General features: G+C 34.2%; 1 protein-coding gene across 1 annotated transcript; it reads left to right on the top strand.

Moving 5' to 3' along the window:
* The first annotated feature begins 1,726 nt into the window (after positions 1–1,726).
* On the top strand, positions 1,727–21,716 carry LOC117109277 (vacuolar protein sorting-associated protein 16 homolog). The gene is made up of 20 exons (XM_033251549.1): positions 1,727–1,977; positions 3,481–3,575; positions 4,158–4,258; positions 4,375–4,503; positions 5,521–5,665; positions 7,237–7,595; positions 7,700–7,819; positions 8,237–8,462; positions 8,943–9,019; positions 9,556–9,681; positions 9,810–9,937; positions 11,094–11,129; positions 11,689–11,797; positions 12,754–12,888; positions 16,574–16,684; positions 16,970–17,050; positions 17,365–17,534; positions 18,995–19,091; positions 19,288–19,391; positions 20,763–21,716. The coding sequence occupies exons 1-20, from the start codon at positions 1,928–1,930 to the stop codon at positions 20,902–20,904; spliced, it is 2,541 nt and encodes an 846-aa protein (XP_033107440.1). The 5' UTR covers positions 1,727–1,927; the 3' UTR covers positions 20,905–21,716.
* The last annotated feature ends 2,951 nt before the right edge of the window (positions 21,717–24,667 follow it).

The raw sequence follows: 24,667 nt of genomic DNA, 5'->3' as shown, positions 1-24,667 counted from the left end.
TTATCTATTAATGGCGGTATAAACAACTCAATTCATTTATTGTCATAATAGTATAAAAAATCGTGACCCTTGCTTGAACTAACCCATCGGAGGTGCACATCTTAGCTGACATAGTCAATTTGCATGCGGAAGGGCCCCCGACTGTAACCTACTTTTGAACCATGGCCCCATACAACCTTACGCCATTGAGTTCTTGGGGTACGCGCTCATTAGTCAAAGTAATTTAATAGTAGCCTACACTGGAATACAAGATTTAGAGTTTTATCAGTGGTTCACAAAGCGTTTTGCATTCGCGGACCCATGTATTCACGGACCGTAGTGATCCACTCCAGGACATCTCCCTGGTTACCGGTACTCATTGACGATATTCCAACAATAAAGTACTAAACAGTGGAGGATCCTGGAATTCGAAATCATTTTTAGAGTCTATGGCACTTGTGATGGCCGGAAATGGCACTGTAGATAGACTCAAAATTCGAATGTAATTTTCTTTTTTCCCCAATGAATTTTAAGCAGTAAATGCAGGTGGACTCTTGGTCGATAGTAAGCCAACAAGATTATAGATAAAATAACAATGGCGGATCCTAAAATTCAAAATAGAGGGCAGAGGTGTGTCAGAAAGTTAATTTTACAGACATACGACCACCCCCATGGTACAAACATTTATATTGTCTATATAGCACTTTTAGATGGCCAGAAATGGACTGTCAGACATAAAATTTGAATGTAATTTTCTGTCGTCTTTTCATTAATTTAATTTTTTTTAAATTTAGGACCCCTCCTGATTTTGTTAATTTATTCAATATCAAGGTAGAAGCAATACAAAACGAAATAAAGACACAAGATGTTCATTACCTGAGGATTGCCGGCCACTCGAGTGGCTCTGCTATACTAATGATCTTTACATAAAGTACATAAAAAATATAAAGGATTCAGATCAGTTAAAAATGTTTGCATGTGCCCATATCAAAGATATTTCATTATTGATAAGGCATAATGATTACCAGTAAAATGTTTATCTCACTGTTTATAAGACAATAAAAATAATGGAATAATGAAAAATTGCTAAAAATCTTCTAGCTTAACCCTTATACATTTTTCGTGGTTGGACCCGGACCCACAGATTTTTTTGCTGACCCCCCTCACCCTTTTGACATGGCGGACCCATTTTCCGAAGACAGGTTAACACTGTACATAATTTTACGCGTTACACTTTGGCTTAGAATGTATGTTTTTAAATTTTACTCCGATTTTTTATTTTTTTTTCATTTCAAACCTTTACTTTTTAAAAATAGACTCAAAGGCTATTTCTCAGATTATATTGAATATTAACCTTTCTACATTCTGTTATGGATCAAATAGATCTCCATACTATTAAAGTTCATTCAAATCAAGGCCCTAAGGACCGTGTCCAATAGATGAATGAATGCCTGTATTTTGACTATAATAAATTATTATTTCCGTGAAATCACCTGTCCCATAGGCATAATTGTACACAAAAACATATTGTTTAAATGAACTTTCTGAATGTTCATTGAAATTCTTTTGTACATACTTAGTATGTTTTTATATCCTACACATATTGGAATTGTTGTATCCAATCTGTTATACGATCACAATAAAGAAAATTATGAATTTATTGAGACGTGTCGCACCATTGAGGTTTGTCCAGTCCAGTCATCCAGTCACAACATGAGTCACTACACTACGGTTTGCCATTTTAGCGTTCCATATTATGTTGTGACCTTTATTCGTTTCGATTGTCAGGAGGCTAGCCCCAGAGATTCGTCGAGCCCATAGATCAGTGGCCGAACCCGAACCCGAAGAGCGTGTGTTGTGGATTGGTGAGACGTTCTAGAAATTAGGCTAGGCCTGGTCTTTGAGCGTAATTGCTCTTCTACCCTCAGCATCCATTTAAAGAATCACAATGGGACATGTTACAGCTGACTGGAACCCGATGGGGGAAGTTTACTTCAGGTACCTTTTACAAAAATTGTTTTAAATTAGGCCTGGCCTAGGGTTAGGCTAGGCCTGGCCCTAGACCGCCTAGCCTAGCCCTAGCCTAGGCCCTATGCCTCCTCTAGGGAGACTAGATAGGGGCCTAGTTTAGGCTGGTTAGGCCTAGCCTAGGCTTAGTCTGGATAGAGGGGCCTAGGCCCTAGGACCCTGCTCACTCACAGGCGGCAAAGCCTTGTGTTATATTAGTAGTACTTTTGTATAGGCCTAGGCTAGGCCTAGGTGTAATTTTTGCCCTTCCTGATGTGGAAATGTACAGAATACTCAGTACATTTGAAAAAATCGCAAGTTGTTCTCGGGTGGGACTGGAACCCACGATCTCCAGATCACTAGCCTGGCATCATACCTCTAGACCACAGAGCTTGCGCCTGAAGGCCAGGGTTGAATTCGAGTCCAAGTAAGCAGCGGGTACTGAAGTGTTGATAGTAATTGTTATTGTCGTGATGGATTAATAGACAATAACTGGATTTGCGTCAGGAGAAACATGTATAGGTGTAATTTTTGCCCTACCTGATGTGGAAATGTACCGAATACTCAGTACATTTGAAAACAACTGCGAAAAAGATCGCAAGTAGTTCTCAGGTGGGACTCGAACCCACGATCTCCAGATCACTAGCCTGGCATCTAGACCACCGAGCTTGCGCCTGAAGGCCAGGGTTGAATTCGAGTCCAAGTAAGCAGCGGGTACTGCAGTGTCTTGTATTTCTAGTATCTTTGATGCATATCAATACTTTCAGCGAACCAGAATCCACGATGGTTTTACCGGCGAAAATAGGCTGCGCTTATCATCATCGATGCATCATCCAAATTCAAAATGTCGGACAGTGATGTTTCAAGCTATAGAATTTTATTTTTCAAAAAATGTTAGTATATATTACCCCATTTTTAAGATTTAATTTGAGCACTAGAGATCTGCTCAGAGTGCACCAGAAAGCATCTAGGCCTAAAAATTTCCGGGGCCCTAGGCGGGCCATCGACCCACGCCTAAATTGTTTCGTTCCTGTGCAAATCTCCATCCACAGCCAAACTCAAACTTGGCATGTATGAACTTACTTGGACTCGAATCCAACCCTGGCCATCAGGCACAAGCTCGGTGGTCTAGAGATATGATGCCAGGCTAGTGATCTGGAGATCGTGGGTTCGAGTCCCACCCGAGAACAACTTGCGATTTTTTCGCAGTTGTTTTCAAATGTACGGAGTATTCGGTACATTTCCATGTCAGGTAGGGTAAAAAAATTACACCTATACATGTTTCTCCTGACACAAATCCAGTTATTGTCTATTATTCCATCTGGACAATAACAATTACTATGAGGGTAAATTTACTCCTTAAATTTAAAGGTATTCTATCCTCAATCAAACTTGGGCCTAAATATCAGAATGTGCATTTAAGTGGCAATCGTTGAATTCGTCATTTGAAAATCATCTTTGACATACAATTCTCTTCCATCTGTTCTGAAACAGAAAGTCTGAGTTGTACAGTATGGACCGAAAATGGCAGGAAATTGCTGATTTAAAGAAGTTTAAAATTGCTGCTGCCCCCTATGGTGGACCAATAGGTGAGTGATAACTATGTCAATTTGATGAATAAATCTTCTTGGTGAGGTTCTCCTCTATTGTTATGATGCTACAAGATGGTTATTTCTCCTGTAATTTTATTGTAATTCATTTTCATCAATTTTGAAATTGTTTTAGTTCTCCAGAGAAAAGATTTTATTGATTGTTCGTTCGCTTTAGTACAAGTTTTTTAGAACAATACTGGAATTGAAAATAATTTACAAATACAAAGACTCCACAGCATGATTTATGTATTTATTTAAAAATTCTAATTTATAATATTTTTTGCCTCCATTGTTAAAAGTTTAAAGGTTATTTATTTATATTGCGCAAAATACGAGAGTCTCTATGTGCAAAACAAGTGAGCAGATGTAATTGGAAAATAAAAAAGAAAATTGTCTTACAAGAATATCAGCACATTAGTGTGTTGAACTGTTTTTTTTTTTTTCAAAACTTCTGGTAGTGGAATACTACAAGTCCATATGCTCAGGGAAATTGACAATCATTTTTAAAAAAGATTATATTTTTATATTTTTATACAGCTACAAACTTCATTATATAAATTTATATTATTTATAATATAGCATTGATTCGAGATGATACTAAGATTCTACAAGTCAAGGGAAGTGCTCGACCAATCGTGTACATTTTCACATCAGCTGGAGTGCAAGTAGCGTCGTTTATTGTAAGTATTCTTTTTTTTTCTGTTATAAAACAATATTAAAAACATAAGTTAACTATAATACAAGTTATACATTCTTTCAAACAGCTAAAAAAATTATTACTTTTCTCTCATTGCAGTGGAAAAGTTTGCGTGTCATACATATTGCATGGACCAATACAGAGGACTTGATGATTATACAAGAAGATGGTACTGTGCACCTTTATGACATGCTTGGAAGTCACAAGAAAACATTCACAATGGGCCAGGTAAGAAAGGTTATTCACTTCGTATTCATTGAGTTACTAATACAGGGTTAAAGAGTAAAATTGAGCTATAAAATGGTAAAAAAAATCATTCAAATCCGACATTTCCTTATGAAGTTACAAGCATTTAAGCATACAGCTGTTTAAAGAAGAATATATGAGAAATCAGCCTTCAAAGTTTATGATTTCAGGCATTTCTCATAAAATCATTAAAAAGTGTTGTTTAAACATTGAAATTGGGAAAAATTACAGCACAGCATGATGTATAGATACATAAACCTTAGTTTAGTGAAATAAAATAAATTTTTAAAAATTTTACATTCTAGCATATTTTTGCTAATTTCTCTGAAACACAATTTGCAACGAGTGACTGGTTTGGCTTGTCTTTGCCACATTTCTTTATTCAGCACAATAAATAACATTACACAAGAAAACATAGCAAAAACAGCTTGAAAATAGCCCTCCATTGGTCCAGTTAGAAACCTGGGCATGAAACACACCATCTGGATTAACCATTCCTAACCAATTGATACCATTTAGTAATCACTGTATTTTATTTTTGTTTCTTTCACATCTAAAACAGCAGTGTTTTTTCTTGATTCACAAGGTTGAAATGAGATGCTGTATAAAAAAAATATCATTACTGTACTTAGAATGACATACTTAAGAAGGAAAACCCCTCTGAAAGAATGGTTGCACCCCACTAACAACTTTGAAAATGTAAACAAAAAAATATCATGTAGTTAAAATTCATTCTTGTCGCCTCCTATTCCCCCTCCTAGTTCTTCCTCATTCATTTCAGATTTTTGAAACTAATGTCCTCATCTCAGCTATCATATTGGTCTCATGAAGTTGCATAATCCAATACTTAATTAAGTTTTCCTGCAACGCGTTCATCGATCTCTTTCTAGAAAATTAAAAATAAAACATGTACAGATTCGAACTAGATCATTTTTTTTGGTGAGCATATGTCAGTAAACCTTTTCTTTAACCATTTCTCTTTAATTATTTTTAATACAGGATGCGAAAGAAACAAAAATTCTTGAGTGCAAGACATTCCGTAGTTTTTCTGGTACTGGATTAGCCATTTTGACCGGCAGCTTTCGTATTTTTGTTGTCAACAATGTGGAAGAACCCAGGTTGAGGAGAATGGCTGAAATACCAGGTATGACAAAAGAAAATAAATTCCATTTTAATTTTTAAAAATACTCAAATTAAAAACAATAAAAATAAACACTAGTTGAAAGGATCACAAAAAATGTAAACTAAGTCACTGGAAATAGCAATTTTGGTTATAAAAATAAAGGTAGGAGAATAACCCAAAACTTGCAGCGCCATTGTGCTGAATTATGTATGGGCGTGGTCTGTGACTACCCAGCAGCCGTAAAGAGGTGCTTCTAGTAAATCACATTAAGTCTTCTCGGGTAAGGACTTGGCCCAGTGTACTCATTTGGCTCGTGTTGAGCCCAGTAGGGGGTTACCCCGGTGTACTGGTCCATTTAGTCCCCTGTTGTTTAATGGATATGCCACGTAGGATAGTGATTAAGTTCGCTGATTGGCATATCCTTGGCACTCGTGCCAAAAGAAATGAAAATGAAATGAAAAAAAAAATAATTCGACAACGAAGGGCTGAAATGAACCATAGCATTGGGGTGACACCCTACTCTTCTGAGAGATGCAATGGGTTCTTTAAAGTGCACACGAGTCAGATGTGTACACTGAACCTCCATTATAATTCCTTATCCAAGAAGACTTGGTTCTACTAATGGACCCCTAGGAGAGGAGCGGCTGGAACTAGCACCGATCTCAAAGCTGTTGTTAGCGGTGCCCCTGCCTTACCGCTCGGCCACTTGCCTCTCCAGGGTTATTACAAAAGTCTACTTCATGGATACTTACCTGGATAAACCAAATAATTGCCTATTCTCTCCCAAAAGAGAATAGGTAATAAAAAATAATCGAGTTGTCCGACCCAGGTGTATATAATGGGCTTATTCGACTGGTTCATTCCGTTGAGTACGAATTTTCGTTGAGTATATTTTCATTCGACTGGTTCGTAAAATAGACTTTGTTGACAACGAAAATTAACTTAACCAGAATGCGTTAATCAGTGTTAAATTATGCACGTAACCAAAAAAAATATGCCTGATTTAGCAATTTATAGCCGATTTAGCAGTTTAGCAACAACATTTGCATTAATATAATTCAGATTAAATTTCATAAAATGTATTGCAGAGTGTATTGCGGTAACTATGCAGCCATTTTGTTTTGTCAAGTATTTACCAGACTTTTTCTATTTGACTGGTCGTCTTTCTTAAGTAGGATTTTACCAGTGCGCAGGTGAACATGGTTTAACGAAGAACGACCAGATGAATACGGCCAATGCCACAAGTTAATATACAATTCAAATGTGATATATGAATTTCAATTAATTTTTTTTTTTTTTTTTATTTATTCAAGACTCAACAGTGTATCAAAAACACCAAAAACAGAGTAGCCATAAAAATATACAATATCATTCATAAAAATATATACATTTTTTTTTTTTTTTTTTTTTAAAAAAACATAAAAAGCATAAAAAAAATCATAGTACTATATTATGAACCGGTATTTAGTATAAGATTAAAAAATAGAAATATTACAATTAAAAATATCAATATTAGGAAAAATTTGAACTAGATTATTATAAAAAAGTGCAACACGACGACCATGAATATTTTTTGTTATTTATTTGAAAAGGTCTGGAATCTGCCCCCAGTAGTTGGTGTGTCATATCCAGTGAGAGGCAGTCTCTGTTGCAGCTGCTATTGCTGTTGTTGCAGCTGCTATTGCTGTTGTTGCAGCTGCTATTGCTGTTGTTGCAGCTGCTATTGCTGTTGTTGCAGCTGCTATTGCTGTTGTTGCAGCTGCTATTGCTGTTGTTGCAGCTGCTATTGCTGTTGTTGCAGCTGCTATTGCTGTTGTTGCTGCTGCTATTGATGTTGTTGCTGCTGCTATTGCTGTTGTTGCAACTGCTATTGCTGTTTTTGTTGCTGCTGCTACTTTTGTTGTTGCTGCTGTTGTGTTTTGATGCTGCTGCTTTTGTTGTTGCCATTTGTGTTCGATGCTATTAACAGGTAATATGCAGAAAAAGTTTATAAAACTTGGATAAACTTTTTTTTTTAGATAAAATATAAAATGGATTCTTAATTTCTTACACCAGGCTTTAGAATTGGATGCACCTGTAAACTCTTTCATGGAGATGTCAGTGTCCTTTGATCATCGCTTCTTAGCATTGTTTGCAGATACTGGTGTTTTCTGGGTTGGCTCATCTGACCTAAAAGTATGTTTACATTCAGAAATATCTACCTGCATTTATGTCTATATTAAAATGTTGGTTATGGAATAATAATGCTTTTTTTTATTGTTTGATAGTTTTTAAGTATCGTAAAAGAATTAAAACTGCGTCTCCTTCATTAATAGAGTGTGATTTTTTTAATTCTATGTCCTGGATAACATGCATAACAAAACTTCTCTCGTTATATTCTGTATTGAATCAATATCAAAAACATTATGATACACATATGAATTGTGTCATAATTTAGTATTAAAATGTCCGGAAAAAAAAAAAAAAATCTGTGTACTGTAAACATGCTTACTTAAAATGTAAAATATATCTTTGTTTAATATATTCTTGACTTATAGTTATTTTTGGAGTAACATTACAAATTCATTTTTTGTATAAATTTACAATTTTAAGAGGAAGCATTGTGAGTTTGATACAAAAAGTAAAACAAGGCCAAAGCAATTAAGTTGGTGTGGCGTTGGAGCGATTGTGGCGTACTGGGAAAACATGTTGGTGATGATAGGCCCCGATAAGGACTGGGTTAAGTATACGGTGGACAGTGAGGTCCACTTGACAGCTGAATACGATGGCCTTCGTATTATAGGAACACAAACTCACGAGATGTTACAGCGAGTACCAAGTAAGTGCACAATCATGTTGTAATTTTCCTGTCATTTTTACTATTTCTTTTGTTGTATAAATTATCTTCGCTGTCACTACTATTATAAGGATTGTATTAAAATAATATATTTTAATTTATAATGTAAAAAAATGCCTTCATATAAATGCTTAATCAACCCACAAGTGTATAATTTTCGTTTTTTGACTCCTATTTATAGAGGAAAACAAAGTTAATACTGTGCATAAATAAACAAAATTTATTCATTTTGCTGCATGAGCAACAGATTATGCAAAAATAAATTGTGTGAAATCTTGATAACACATGTAAACACTTGAGATATATAGTTAATATGGAAGAAAAGTTTATTACAAAAATTACTTGTTGGAATAATGATCCATGGCACTTATTCAATTGCTTATTATATTTAGTGGAAAGCACATTTAATCTACCATAATGTGTTATAGTGTCATTTATGATAGAGTGATAATTTTATTTCAGATGTGGTGGAGGATATATTCAAAATAGGATCAATGGCCCCAGGTGCTATGTTGTATGAAGCATCAAGGGAATTTCAGGTAGCTCTATATTTTAGTATAATTGTAAAGCAAATGAATATTCTATTATTATGAGTCTTGTGGTACGCCACATCAATTTGATATATTCAGGAAAATATATCTGAAGTGATATTTTGACAAAAATTGGTTTTCAATTTTTCTGTTAAAGTTTAGTATGTTTCATAGTAGCAAAAGTTCTGAGTTGAGTTACCTAAGGTACTGTAACCATGTTTTTGAGGCACATTTTGTAAAGGTATTTTTCAAATTTGATAGAAAACCAACGAGAAAATGATTTTATTCCTGTTTTACTCAACATAGGAACATGATTTAAAGACCAAAATAAAGCATATATATTCATCTATCTAAATATATCAATAATTCATTTTTCATTTTTCGTACCACAAAACTCATTTTGTCACGACAGCTCACATTTGATTATCACTAGTATTTTGTTGGCCATCAATCCTTGGTGGAAGTATAAAAAACCCACTTTTTCTCATCAATTTTTCTAGTGATTTAGGCTGACAATCTAATATATTTTTTATGGTAACGTACAGAAAAAGAGTGAAAAGGCAGATGAGTATATTCGTGAGATCAAGGACCAACTCCAGAGGGCGGTACAGCAATGCATTCAGGCTGCCGGAGCCGAGTATGAGCCAGCAACTCAAAGGATGCTACTTCGTGTAAGTATTTTATTTTCAAGCTCTCTGATTGGCTAAGGTTATACAGTCTGTGTTGAGATATAAAGTTAAGATAAAAAAAAATATGATTTTTTTTTTAACAATCGAATGACTTCACTTTTTCCTTGTAGGCTGCTGCATTCGGCAAGTGTTTCCTTACTAACATGAAACCGGATATGTTTGTCAACATGTGCCAGATGCTGCGTGTTCTCAACGCTGTGCGGGATTACCGCGTGGGAATTCCGATTACCTACGATCAGTATCCTTTGTCTTCCCACCCAGAATTCTAATTTGTATCAATATATTAGATTATGTATTGTTAATATTCATTTTATTATTTTGTTAGTCCTTTTATTAAAATTACTGTAATATTAATTTTTACTCATATTTACATACAGTTTCAAGTTCTTGAATGCAAATTAATGTATTTGATTGTTATTAATAATAATGGTTTTATTTCTTTTGTAGTAGTTTATAGGAATTGATTATTTCCCCCCATTCATTTAGTAAGAATTTCTCCAGATGCTCTTTTAGCTTGTCATCTGATACAGAGTATATTATTCTCAATACGCAGCCTCCTCCACTCTCTGGGGTAATATTCCAAGTCATGTAAACATGAACAGTAATTCAGCACTACAAATTCCCTTCTGATTGATTCACCTACTACCAGAGGTACCCATGTCAAATCCAGTCCACATGTCAAGCGCCATGAGAACCTTGTTTGGTGGATACCGGCGTTATACAAATCCACACTATTATTATTATTATTAGCGTAGCGGATATACATCACATCGTTTACACAAATCCAGTCGTATGCGGCGCCCTTCAGTTTAAATATAGCAAATTTACTCACGTTTATCCAGTTCACATTCATCCGTTCTGTTGCTAAGTAAATCCAGACGTAAGCGGCGGCCTTCTCTTTTCGTTAATGATGGAAACTTTATCACTAATCAGAGTCTGGTCATATGATTCTGTGCTTTTGTTTCTGTTATTTTATTCTTTTGATTTATTTATGCCTAATTGTTTGTATCTTATGGGGGGCAATGATTTCTACCTCCACCAAAAGGGCCGCCAAAAGAGGTTATTTATTTACAGTGATGTCAGTTTGGCAGAAGTTTTTTTAGATCCAGTCATATGCGGCGCCCCATTGCTTGTATTTCCACCATGCATTTTGGTGGAACACTTTCTTGTCTGTGGAGAGCTCTATATTGTGTTTCTAGTATCTTTGCCTTAGTGAAGAAAGACAAATGAAGATGAAATGTCTTGTGCAAGCACGCGTACAATGTGGCCAGTGTTGGTCTTGAACTGATGACCTAAAATATTACTGTATACTAAATCTAAACTGCTTTATCTCTTATAATTTACTACAGAAAACAATTGTGTTTATAATATATTCCTTAATGTTAATTTTTAAGATTGAAGCATCTTACATTACCAGTCCTGGTTGACAGGTTGGTATGGCATAAGGAGGATTTTATTTCTTCTATTCTGAAAACAATATGCCCATTAATTTTGTAATATAAATATCTAACCATTACTCAATTTAACTTTCTTTCGCCACCAGCCCACTGGGCTATTTTACTGTATATTTCACTAGCCCATTGACTATTTTACTAGCCCAATCATTGGCTACATTTTACATCAGTAACATTATGTTCTTGGCCAAGCATACTTGCAGTAATAGTTTATAACTGATCACTGGTCCACCGGGTTAGTAAGGTAGGTTTACTAGCCCAGAGGAGTTTTACTGTACATTGTATGATGGACTAGTACTAAATCGAGCCCTGATGGCTGACTTGGGGTCAACAAGTTTCAGCCTAGTGTTTATTAATAGGGTCTTAAAAAATGGCAGTGTTAAGATGTATATTTTAATATAGTGAAAAAAGCCCTGAGTTTCCACAATTGAACCTATGACCTTGAGATTAGATGGTGGGCACCTTAAAGAATAAACCATAGCTCCATTGAAGTTGTTTGTTTGATTAAAATATTGATATTTTATCTGTGATTTAGGTTGATATTGAGAAGGAATTGGTGTTTAGCTGTTCGGATCTGCAAATACCTTAAATTGCCGGAAACAGAAGGAGAAAGCAGAATCCTAGGCCACTGGGCATGTTACAAGGTATGCATTTGTATTTTTTATTTTTAAAAATCGATTTATTTTTAAAATCTAATGTTATCCTGTATAGTTTCAGAATACATTATTGACATTAATGCTGTATAATTGCTGAAAGTTGTAGATAATATTATTTATAGATAGGATGGATGGATTTATTCGGTGTAAACACCAAGGATAGCCCACGAAAGTCTAGAAGAAGACTTATTTCCAGTGGGGTCATTCTGGTGGTGATTGGGAAGTCCACCGGGAGACAATCCCCTACTCTTTTCTGAAGAGTGTACTGCGCTCTTTAACGTGCACCCATAATGCACACGAGACCAACGGCTTAAACGTCTCATCCGAACGATGGTGCGCTATTGTAACTTGTATTTCAGCCCTCTAACTAAAACACAAGGAGAGGCAGCGATGGGAATTGAACCGGGGACCTAGAGATCTCGACGGTTCAGCACACACACAGCGGCTACCACCAGATTAGCCGACTGAGCTAAGCTGCTCTCTCTCTTATAATAATAATCAGCATGGATTTATTTACGAGTTTACGAAGGCACATCCTGCAAAGGACGGATTCCTAACTGCAGGGCAGCAGGGGCTGTATGGACCAGTACACCAGGGTAACCCCCTACTTGCCTCCTAAAGGATATACTGGTTCTTTAAAGTGCACATGAGCCAATTATGTGCACTGGGCTTACCATTTATAGTCCTTATCTGAGAAGAATTCCAAAACCAGCAACATAGGCGAGTGTGCCACTCGAACCAGCAGTGATATTAATGCTAGTTTTCAGTTCCCCTGCCTTAACCGCTTGGCTATCCGACTTGCCTTAATGTGACTGTATTTGTTTTTGTATTTATTGTGACATATATTTAAATATATCTTGTTGTTTTGATTTGCTGATAAATTGTTAGAGAATCTTTAAGGTGTACTTTATTTATTTCCTTATTTATTTTTCTTTTTGTTCTAGGTTCAGCAGACGCACGTTGCTGATGATCAAATTGCTAGGGCAATCCAGAGTAAGCTAGGGGATACTCCAGGGATCTCTTACTCTGAGATTGCATCCAAGGCTTGGGAATGTGGCCGAGCTGGCCTAGCAGTCAAGGTAAATGCTTAATATGCCTAATTATAATATATTTGTCTTAAATACAACATTAACTTATCAAATATAGTTGTCTTTTTATGATTAAGAAAATTACGATGGCATTATTTTACATACTATATATTACTTTCCAATCCTGATTGAATAGTAATAGTGTTCAGTATGTTGTGCGAGTCATTGTGTAAAAAAGTTAAACAAATATTTTTAATAATGATCACACCGTGTTGATATGACCCTCCAAACTTAGGCTTAGACCTTAGACCTAAGTCTAGATGAGATAAAATGGGGATTAAGTAAGAATTTTCAAGTTATTTTGGGATCTGTTGGAAAATGGAAACCTTTTGAGCTGTTATTTCCTTCAAAAATTGGAGGGCTTTAAACATTTACTTTTCCAGGAAATAATGGTTCCTTCAGCTTTTAACAGCGCCCTCAAGAGCTGACTGTAGCCTTTTTTTTTCTAGGATAGTGTGGTAAAATCTCATGAAATTCATAATCATTCTTACAGAACATATTTGGCGCATGCGCTATCTTCAAGTCTGTGTCGTCAGCCTGAATAATCAGCTGCTTTTTTACTTTTACTGTTTTTTTCTGTTTTAATGTATCCCTGTACCTTGTTGTTAGTTTTCCTCCACTGTACCCCTTTTTCTGGATGAGACTTTTTATTGAGATTTTATTATGTATATTTAAAGTTAAACTTCCTTTTGTATTTTTTTCAAAATGCAAAAGGTGTTATCATATTCGTATTTGTAATACTTAGATTAGATATAGAAATCTGTGAACACATATACATACTCAACACTACACACATTTTCATAACTTGGATTTGGCACTCTGATTCCCTGTGGAAAATTTCATAATACAGCTAGTTATTTAGCCCAATGGTATTTAAACTACAAAGGAGATACAATGTGGATAAGCACCTTTTCCAAGGAATCTGCTTTAGACCACTAGATAGAGTTAGATAGAGCATGGCGATATAAAATTAGAACCTCCATGGATACAGGAAGCTACTCTATGTGTTCATAGCTTCCTGTACTTAACTGCTTTAAACTAGATACAGGAAACTATATAACTGAAAGTACAGTACATACATACAGTACATTACAGATTTACATTTGCCACTCAGTAATTAAAAGTGTTTCCTCACTGTTGTTAAACATTGTGTACTGGTAGAATAATCATCATTTAATACTACGAAAAACAATTATTATCATCATTTACATCACCATCATTCAAATCATCATTATCATTATATCATCATAATGATTTTAGTCTAATTGTTTCTATTGTCATCATGATTGAAAGTACTATTAAAAATAGTCTTCAAGGAATTGGCATACAGCATATAGGTGCTGTTCGATGTGTTTTTGAACTGTTGTTGATTTTTAATATTTTAAATGGTCTATACATCACTACATTAAAATAATTATCTCTATTCTGTGCATGTTATTATAATATTAAGGGCAGCATTTTAAACCAAGTCATTTGTAATTATTTGTAAAAGGAATTTGTCTTTTTTTTTATTATGTCTACCTATGTTTTTAAATACATATCAAAATCAACCAAATCATAGTTTAAAGTATGAACTACGAATTGGCTTCTTACCATAGACATATCACATAAACATTCTGAATGTTGTTTGCTCTAAATGTTTCAAACTTGTTCTGGCATGCTGTCTACAGTACAAGCAATTTTTTGCTGTTTATGCCTATTCATGCTTGTCTTGCAAGTTTCATATTGTCATGTCCTATTTATATATATTCATTCACATTTCTCTGGGAATTTTCCACTGACGATTACTGATTTATCCATGATGGGTGCTTGTTTGGTAAAACCTAGGCTTACCCAGGAGGAAGACCTAACCCTACCGAAGGCCTGTTATAATTCAGTTGTTTTTAGATTTAAATATGTATACAATACTGTAGAGGGAAGACTAATACTGCTGATTTAGATAGGCATTATTTCAGCTCTAGGCCTAAAGGGGAATTCACATCACAAAATCGGATCAGTGTGTAATAATAAAGACCGACTAATGACTACCACTAGGGGTCTGTCCAACAAAGCGCTTAATCTTTCCACCCTATCCAAGTGGGAATATTAATAGTTTGACTGGCTGCTTGATTGTTTGGGCTAGACCTTGGTCTTTTCTAGGCCTGAGAGGGAAAGGACATTCTTACATATGCCTTACAAAAGGATAATTAGTAAAGCATGCATATCGGTCGTCCCGAGGCAAAACAACGTAACTGACATTTTTGTCGATTTTGAGATAATATCGTTTGGGAGTATATTGAACACTTCTGAATTACCTGTGAAAATTTCAGGCCTCAATAATGAGTCGTTTCAGATATAGCACCACCTATCTTTAAGCACAAGACTTAAAATCTAGTGGTTTTCCGTGGCAAAACAACGTAACTACAAAATTATGGGGCAAAACAATGTACAGTATCTACGATGAAGATACGCTGTTTTGCCTCGGAATGGTATTCAAAAATTGTCTTGAGTTGATGGAGTTTGGTAAGGAAAGTTCAAATGGTTATTGATGTTTTTATATCAATAATCTTAACAGCGACATATGAAAAAGCTAGGTAATGCATATGATTGCTCCAAACGTGATAAATTCCAAAAATATGTCTTACTTGCAACAATACCGAGCCTGACATGTTTCCGAGGCTAAACAATGTATCTGTATTTATCGCTAATAACTTTGCAATAAACAAACAATCCTATTAATATACAATCCTGCAAAGTTTAAAAAGGGTACAACAATTAATATTGCAAAGTTTCGAACATGCAAATTTTAACTCTATTTTTCCCCAAGTGAAAGATTCAAGTCATGACTTTGCCACAGATATAACCATGTGCTTCTACAACGAAGAAAGTATGTGTATATTAAAATTACTGTTTTAATATACACATACTTTCTTCGTAGTAGAAGCACATGTGTGTATATTAAAATTACTGTTTTCAGTTGTGGTTGGTTGAGTCAAAATACTTTGAGAATAGAAGGCATACTATGTTTCATTTTCTTCAGACAGGCCACAGCACCTCTCACCTTTATCAGGCACTACCGATCAGACCAAAATAGAATCCTAGAGAATCCAAAGGCACTACTGTAAATGCTCGAATAAACGCTGTGGCGCTTATAAAATTTTTGGAGGCTTCCGTGCAGCGCTTATTCGAGAGTGTGCCCGTTCCCATGTTACCTATCTCACATATTCCTGTAGTTCAGTAGGCCTATCTAGATCCTACGTCATTGTAAATAAACGGCTCTGTAATCATTAGTGGTCGTGGGACTAGTTTGGGCCCTACCTAAGCTGGTCGAACGTTTCGTTTGGGTCTGTACCCTAGCTGCACTGATGAGGCCTAGAAGGCCGAAACAGATCCGTCTGCAGATATTGGGATTCCTTCCAGTGGATGCTTAGTTTATTTTGTCATTCTAATCGGATTTTCACTACTGTTCCATTTTAATTTTAATTTTAAATTGTTTTGCATTATACAGTATAGCTGTTTGCTGTTTTATTGGTGTTTCCCATTTGCCTTTCAAACTTTTCCACGGTCTTTAGCAGTTTGGTTTTTAATTAGAATATATTCCTTAACATGGGACCACAAAAAAAGTGTTCTTTAATTGGAGGGTATATAATTAGAGGGAGATTTTTATTATTGTTGCTATTATTGTTTTTGTTATTAGTATTGTCGACAACAGAATCCGGACATGCTGGAGAACCTGTATGAGCAGGTAGATGATTACGTGGAGATGGCAAATGTTAAAGTCTGTAACAGTTACATTTATGCGTCAGAGGTAAGCTTGTAACAACCATTTCTTGCAAGTTTCCATCGTTGATTCCTATTAAGTCCCCAAATATTATTAACCGTAACTTATCCAAATACACGACAGTTCAGAATATATAATAATTATAAATATGTTTGCAGGAGTTTGGTTATTTTCTGGGGGATTCGTGCTTTGCTTTTGGAAGTGCAAGAGGTCACTTTTGTGACTTCTGGAAGATTTGAGACCCTGAAAAATATAGTATTTAATTATTATTATTATTTAATTATATAAAATTTTTTAATTTTTTGCTCTTAGAAAAATGTGAAGACACAGATCGACATGTTACATGTTGCGCAAGAAAACTACAAGAAAGCAAACTATGAATTTGCTACCAAGGTATTATGTTCTCCATTTTATTTTATTTAAAAAGCTTTTTTTCATAACAAAAGCAATTACACTTGTCATGGTGCCATGGATTGTTACATTAATCCCTGTCCCTTAGATACTGTTGTCAAGCTCACACAAAGTGACAGCCATCAATATTTCCATGAAAATGTATTGTACATACTATTTTTTTAATATTATTTTAAATAATGACAAAAAGACATTTTGTTTATTACTACCGACTGTTAAATGTTTAATTAAGCAATTTATTAATTTATTTAGAGATTAGAGTGATTTGCCTTTTATTTTTCTAAATGGTATTCTAGATGACCGAGGAGCAGATAAAATTGTTATCGTACCAGAAAGATATGGAGGCTGACTTGAAACAGCCGTACCTGAATTTATCAATTCATGACACAATTTTAGAGCTTTTACTCACAAATCGAACAAAACTTGCAGAGCAACTTAGGAAAGAATTTAAGGTACCAGACAAAAGGTCAGTTTATAAACTTTAAGATTTTCAAAGGTAGCCAATTCAAGTTTTTCATGTTTATTTGATTTACATGACCTAGCAAGAACTTTCAGTAGATGTTTTGATATGCTTTTTATAACAGTTTGTATGAACATGTATTGCTGTACACTTTGGTGTATTTTTCGCTAAATTATGAAATGGAAATTTCCAAAAACCTGGCAACTACCACTGGGGGTGGGGGCATCCAGAGCATAGGTATTTCGCTCTACGTAGTTACCAGTGTTTATCTGTGCTGTGTGACTGGTGCACAACCTTGTTTTTGTAGAGGCCTAGGCTAGTCTTTGATAACACAATGCAAAAAGAAAAAAAAAAGAAAGGGCATGTTAAACCTGAAGTGTTATTGGTTGTCGGAGTATTTAAAAGAAGATATGTGTCTGGAGAACGAAATTTGCTCAGGCTAGGCTGTTGGATGTTCCCCCAGCGAAAAGTTGCGAGTTGTTGATGGCGCTGTTTCAAAGTAGACCCAATAAAATTTTGTATACACAAGGTCAAGTTAAGTATACCCAAGTTTATAATTTTCGTTCTGGAGAACGAAATTTGCTCAGGCTAGGCTGTTGGATGTTCACCCAGCAAAAAGTTGCGAGTTGTTGATGCCGCTGTTTCAAAGTAGACCCAATAAAATTTTGTATACACAAGGTCAAGTTAAGTCCACCCAAGTTTATAATTTTCGTTCTGGAGAACGAAATTTGCTCAGGCTAGGCTGTTGGATGTTCACCCAGCGAAAAGTTGCGAGTTGTTGATGCCGCTGTTTCAAAGTAGACTCAATAAAATTTTGTATACACAAGGTCAAGTTAAGTCTACCCAAGTTTATAATTTTCGTTCTGGAGAACGAAATTTGCTCAGTCTAGGCTGTTGGATGTTCACCCAGCGAAAAGTTGCGAGTTGTTGATGCCGCTGTTTCAAAGTAGACCCAATAAAATTTTGTATACACAAGGTCAAGTTAAGTCTACCCAAGTTTATAATAAGGTTGCTTTGTGCTTACGCTTCGTAAACCTAGGTACTTTAGTGCTAGCATTATGTTTGGAAAACAATGTTCCTTCTTTTCTTTTCCTTTAAATATTTTTATTGAGAATGTTAAATTTTGATCAGGTTTGTTAAATTGTTTTTTGGGTATGCAGGCTGCAGTCGTAAGCGCTCCATTGCGTGCACTTCGTGTTCTTTACAGAATCGCGTCGGCCAATGATTTTTGGCGCAAGGAATACTCAGCTTTATGACATGAACGATCCTTCCCCCGTGATGCATAGTTCATATTTTCTGTAATTTTTGTTTATTTTGCTGTATGGAAACCTTTTCCAAAATAATATATTGAATAAATATTTTTATATCTGATATAAATCCAAAAATGTAATGTGTGTTTCCATGTTTTGTTAACCTAACAGTATATAATGTTAAATAATAGATTACTTTTATTATTTATTTTATAGGTTTTGGAGAATAAAGATTGAAGCTTTGTCTGAGACAAGAGATTGGATTGAATTAGAAAAATTCTCCAAAAGTAAAAAGTCTCCTATAGGGTTTGAGGTCAGTTTGCATAAAATGTGCTTTATAATTTATTATACTGTTATTTTTTTTATTCAAGAGTATTAAACTAAGCTAAAAATAATCAGTATCTTTGGTAAAGCACATTTTTGAGAGCTATGTTCATTTTAGAGAGCCGATTATTTGAACATTCTTTGTAACAATTATAATTTTATTGCTATTCTTATTTTCATGGCAGCCGTTTGTTGAAGCTTGCTACAAATATGGAAACATCACAGAAGCTAATAAATATGTACAGAAGGTTCCACCAGAAAACCGGGTCAGAATGTACCTTCGAATCGGGTAAGAGATTCACATTGTCTAGGTTTTAGTTGTTTTATTTCCAGCCAATATACAATAATAATATGTATTTATTTTGTACGCAAACATACAAATTGAATAAACTGTTATTAGACCATTTTTGTTATGTAATAACAAAAACACAGTATTGTATTGCATACTTTTGTGCCTGGGGGAAATTTTACCCCCTTCATTTCCAAGGTCCTGGGTTCAATTCCTGCAGTGTTGATGGAGTTGAGTTGTGACTTAGTGGTAAGTTTCTTGCCTTTCAATTCCAGGGTGGTGGGCTCAAAACCTTTGAGACATGATTTTTTTCTAACGTCTAAAAATAACCCAACTCCCTTACCATCCCAAAGGAACCTAATAATTTATAGAAAGGATTCCATTACTTTGTGATTGTACTTGCTTTTGGATGCCAGAGAAACATATACTAAATATATTTTATATTTGAAAAAAAAAAAAAAAAGAAACTGTTTATGTTACAGTGTTAAGACAAAAAATTATTATTATATTAAACCATAAAATAGATATAAATAAGACAAATTGTATTTGTTCATTTGGTCAGTTTTTTTGATGAATAAATAAAGTAATGGATTTCTATGTATTGAGATTATTAAATAATTAAAATGACATTGAATCATAACATGTAAATACAGTTAATTATACTTCTATTTGGGATAAAAGAATGTATTTATTGAGAAAAATATATAAATATACCATGAAATAAATATAATTAATATCAAACACGATTTGGCTATTTTCCTGGTCTGTGTATATAGTAATTTTATCATTTTGTTTTATTTCATTATTGTCCAAAACAGTGAATTGCCACTTTTATTTAGGATGGGAATGATGTTCAATGGAGGAAGTAAAACCATATCCAGACTATTAAGTTTTATTTCACAAAAACTTATGAAATCACATCATGACCTTAATATGTATGAACATCATGACTATGCTCTGCAAACAATTATTTTAATATTTTAAAATTTATGTTGCATATGTTTCTCCGTTGGTACTGGAGAGCTCCCTGACAGATGGGCATTGCCCTCTCTTGGGCAATCCTACCAGGTGCTGCTGAGTGGTTTTTGTGTTATTGTATTTGTATGTTTGTTCTTGTGAATTTGGTGAAATAAATGATATGATATGATATATGATATGATATATATGGACATACATAAGAATTTTGTCAGAGAAAATTTGATAATCTGGACAGCGCTCTAATACAAGACCTAAAAGAGTCCTGAGTAAAAAATAATTGATTATCGAGAATTTGTTCTCGTCAGTCTGTTATAAGTAATGATATTATTAAAATTTTTAAATTTATTTATTTAAAAAAAATTTAAAGCATGGCTTGTTTTTTTCTTTTCATAGTGTTTTAGATCAAGCGGCCGAAGCTGCCTTTCAAATCAAGAGTGAAGAAGATCTTAATTTGGTGCTGATGAAATGCGGCGTACAAAACAAACAAGTTGCTGCTAAAATAGCCAATATGAAGTCACAACTTGGAAGAAAATAATAATATAAAATAATAATATTTATAAAAAATTATGCAGATATATACATATATATATAGGCCTATATATATATATATATATATATAATCAAATTACGTTCAATAACATGATATAATGTGGTTCAATGACACTAATTCTCAAATGATCACTGATGCTAAGGCAAGACTTTTTTATACCTTTTTAGCAAACCCACTGCCTGCAAATAATGATGATTTTGAAATCTCCAAAGATATGTATATTTCTTCCTAATTGTATAAATTTAAAGCATTTAACCATCCCATTAATACACTGTTTACATTTCCCAATAAAATGTTATTTTCATTTTCTCCTCCGTCTGGATGTTTTTGCTAAAATTATATGCTGAATACGAAAACAAACCTTTATATTTATAATCGTTAAAAAAATGAATTCGCAAAACAAGGAATGAAAAAGTCTCGCCTAATTATTATGTAAGCTACTCAACAGCAAAACTGTGTGATAGACATGTTGAAGATGTACTGTCAGTCTTGAGCCAAAATAAAAAAAATTCAATTCAATTTTTTAATTTTTAAAATTCGTATTAAGTAAGTTATGAACTTATGAGTTATGAGTTAAGTAAGATATGGGGTGGTTTCCTGTGGATATATATCACCTGTATATATGCGAAGAATACACTATTGATCATTTTTATTACAGTCATTAGTTGTACATTGCAATACCAGTTTAGTGACTAAATAAAAAATATAAGGTAGGCCTACATACGAGCATGTACATCATCCTTTTATTTTCATTTTCTTCTCCGTCTGTGTTATGAATGTAGAACAAACTTCAATAATCTGTCTCTCATGGTTTATCTCTGTTTTCTTCAGTTTTCATGTTTGGTTTTGTTCATAGTCAATGTTTATTTATGTATGCGTATGGCCTCGAGATAATTGGCGTATCGTTTGCCATGATGCTCATGAGCGATTTTGATATCTCATTTTAATAATTCAGTTCACTATATGTACACAAGAGCCTAAGGCACGAAACAGATTTGGTTCGCTGAGGTCTGTCCAGGGTCCCAGCGAACCGAGACGTGCCTTGGCTGGGGGGGGGGGGCGTTGGAGAATCCTGTCAATTCTTTTTGTTGGGATATCAAACATCGCAGCATATGCTGAATTATTATATATCCAACACATTTTTGATAGTGATGAGACATCAAAAACTATAAAATATTTATATTAACATTTAAAAGCATTAAACATTATAAAAATAACATTAAAAGTAATTGAAAAACATCAAAAGGTTAGTTTACAAAAAAACAATATAAAAAAAACAAGTAAACGGGAGCATTAAGAGCATTCACGTTAAAAATTCAAAAAATACATCAGCTTAACAATTTAATAGAAATAATAAGATAAAAAGGGAAAGTAAAAAGCACAGGAAATCGTACTAAGGATTTAAACAAGTCAGTTGAATTTTTAAAATGGACAGGAAATTGAGTTATGATACACAAAGTATGTTCAAGAGTACAGATAAGGAAAGGAATTGCACTATTTTTATGTATCAAATCGACATTTTTTTGGAATATGAAATTTCCTCTTGGCTCTGTGAGAGCTGGACACATTGGCAGCTGTAAACCTGCTTAAAAGGCGTGTAGGCCTGTTATTTAGACAACTCCATAGCAAAATTAACACACTTATGTCCACAAGAAACTTTTTTTGGAAACTCCCGACCGTTAGCCTACTGAGCATAATGTTATCTCCTACTGAATTAGGAACATGGCCCTGGTTAGGAACTATTTTACATTTTTATTCCATTTAATCATCTTGTATCCAGACACCAAGAATTTTAGCTTTAAAATAATGTGGAGTTTTTTAGACCTCAAATTGATCTGGCGTATAAGAAGACTCATTTTGTCACGACACTTTTTTTATGCAGCCCCAGTAAAATAATGAAGTCTATGGATGCTTTGTTTAAACATGTTGCCTGGAAATATTGCGTTTTAGTTAGAACATGTTTTCCTCGCCAATTTACAGCCTGTATAAATATTTCCGCTCTTTATATACAATGTTTGTTTATAAACTCAACTTGACTGGAAATATTTAAGCATTTCCACATATAATCCAGTGATAGTCCTACGTAAAAATTGAATTGCTTCGTCTGCCACACTTAATAATTGGATAATTTTTTTTGAATGATCTGTTTGAATGATCAATTCAATGTGTTACCAGTTTTCGTTTTCTCCTGTTGATTTACCCACATGCAGTAGGCCTATTACTTATGAACGCAATGTAATGTGACTCACAGGCCTGATTGATTCAACAACAAACTGATACAAAACAATCTGTGACGTCAATGGTCCCTAGATTCCAAAAATCAATTACAAAAATACAATAAAAATAAATAGGTAAAAACATACTGTTATCAATAATTGCACCATGAGTCACAAAATAATTATCGACATCTTAATACGATCGCTTCCAGATAAACACTCCAAATTTGACTTCTTGATATACGGTAGGCAGTGAAATTTAACTGTTCCCTGATATAGGTATCCTCAGTAAATAAAAATAGCATGTGTCTTAATATGACATAAAGATTCCCGAGAAAATTTTGATTTCAACCCAGGAGTGTAGGATTGAATTACAAGAATATTATACTGTTATTGCAGGCTAACTTCACATCTGTCACTGTGATAGTGACAGCTTCACGAGAGGCTTTTTCGTGAGTATTCACTACACATCTCCAGCTCATTATGAGTAATAATACTAATGACTTTTTAAATTAAAAACATTTTTTTTTTCATGAATTTAAAGCATGGCATGATTTGTTTATAGTGTTTTAGATCAAGCCTCCGAAACTGTCATTCAAATCAAGGGCGAGGATGATATCGATTTGGTGCTTTTTAAAATGCGGCATACAGAACAAATATAGAAATACAGAAATTTATCAAACGTTTTGAATGTTCACATTCTTTTGTTGCTCTGACGCTGTGAAATTCCCTTCCACCAAAATTCGGACTCGTTTTTGATGTTACAGAATTCAAATTAAATATGTATTTTGAATAAAATTGATTTAATAAGTTTGGTAATTTCTTCAAAGTAGTCTTAACGAGGGCGTTACATACATATGCTTTTGTTTTTGTTATTTAATATTACAATTCGTTATAATATCATAGGCCTTCGTCGTCAATGCATATTCTGTTTTTCTTAATTTACAATTTAGTTTAAGTCAGTAGGCCTACACTATTTTCCGAGGGTAACCCTAAAATTCCCGAAACACCAACAAGACATCCACTTTTGTGTAGTGATGAACTTTTAAAACCTAATTGTTGCGACGTTGTCATTGTATTTGTGTAAACTTTATTACATAGGATTGACCCTGATTGATCCATATTTAGTCCTTCGTATTCAGAGAAGCGATTTCATACTTATCCAAACACGTCGAATAGCCTATTGATATTAAATAAACATTCTCCTCACTTTGGCCTATTCTGTTGTCTCTATTTAAATAACAACTTCAAATAATATAAATTTAGGCATCTCATAAATACCCACTATGGTCAAAGGCTAACATGTTTTTTTTTTTTTGTTTTTTTTAAATAGTTTTATGAATAGCTTTTTTTAAATATCTAGGGTCAAACAATATCTGATCAATACATTTTTATCGACAGTTTATCAATCACTTACAGTTGTGTTATGTGATAAAACAGTTTACACGATACCCTGAGTGCTTAATGCACAAACAGAACATGTGTTCTCTTAATAAATATTAATAAATCACTTTGCTAATTAATATTTACAT

This window comes from Anneissia japonica, unplaced genomic scaffold (assembly GCF_011630105.1).
Source record: "Anneissia japonica isolate Jap-2015-1 unplaced genomic scaffold, ASM1163010v1 scaffold288033_len957474_cov176, whole genome shotgun sequence".
Taxonomy (NCBI): Eukaryota; Metazoa; Echinodermata; class Crinoidea; order Comatulida; family Comatulidae; genus Anneissia; species Anneissia japonica.
Note: the sequence above shows the minus strand (reverse complement) of the source record. Positions and strands in the feature narration are given on the sequence as shown.

What these genes read in the sequence shown, in the direction of transcription:
- LOC117109277 (XM_033251549.1), top strand. Translation starts at nt 1,928, where the DNA reads ATGGGACATGTTACAGCTGACTGGAACCCGATGGGGGAAGTTTACTTC. An exon ending in CTCAAAGGATGCTACTTCGT is followed by an intron (nt 9,682 to 9,809) that starts GTAAGTATTTTA and finishes TTTTCCTTGTAG; the next exon opens with GCTGCTGCATTCGGCAAGTG. An exon ending in ATTCCGATTACCTACGATCA is followed by an intron (nt 9,938 to 11,093) that starts GTATCCTTTGTC and finishes TTAATTTTTAAG; the next exon opens with ATTGAAGCATCTTACATTAC.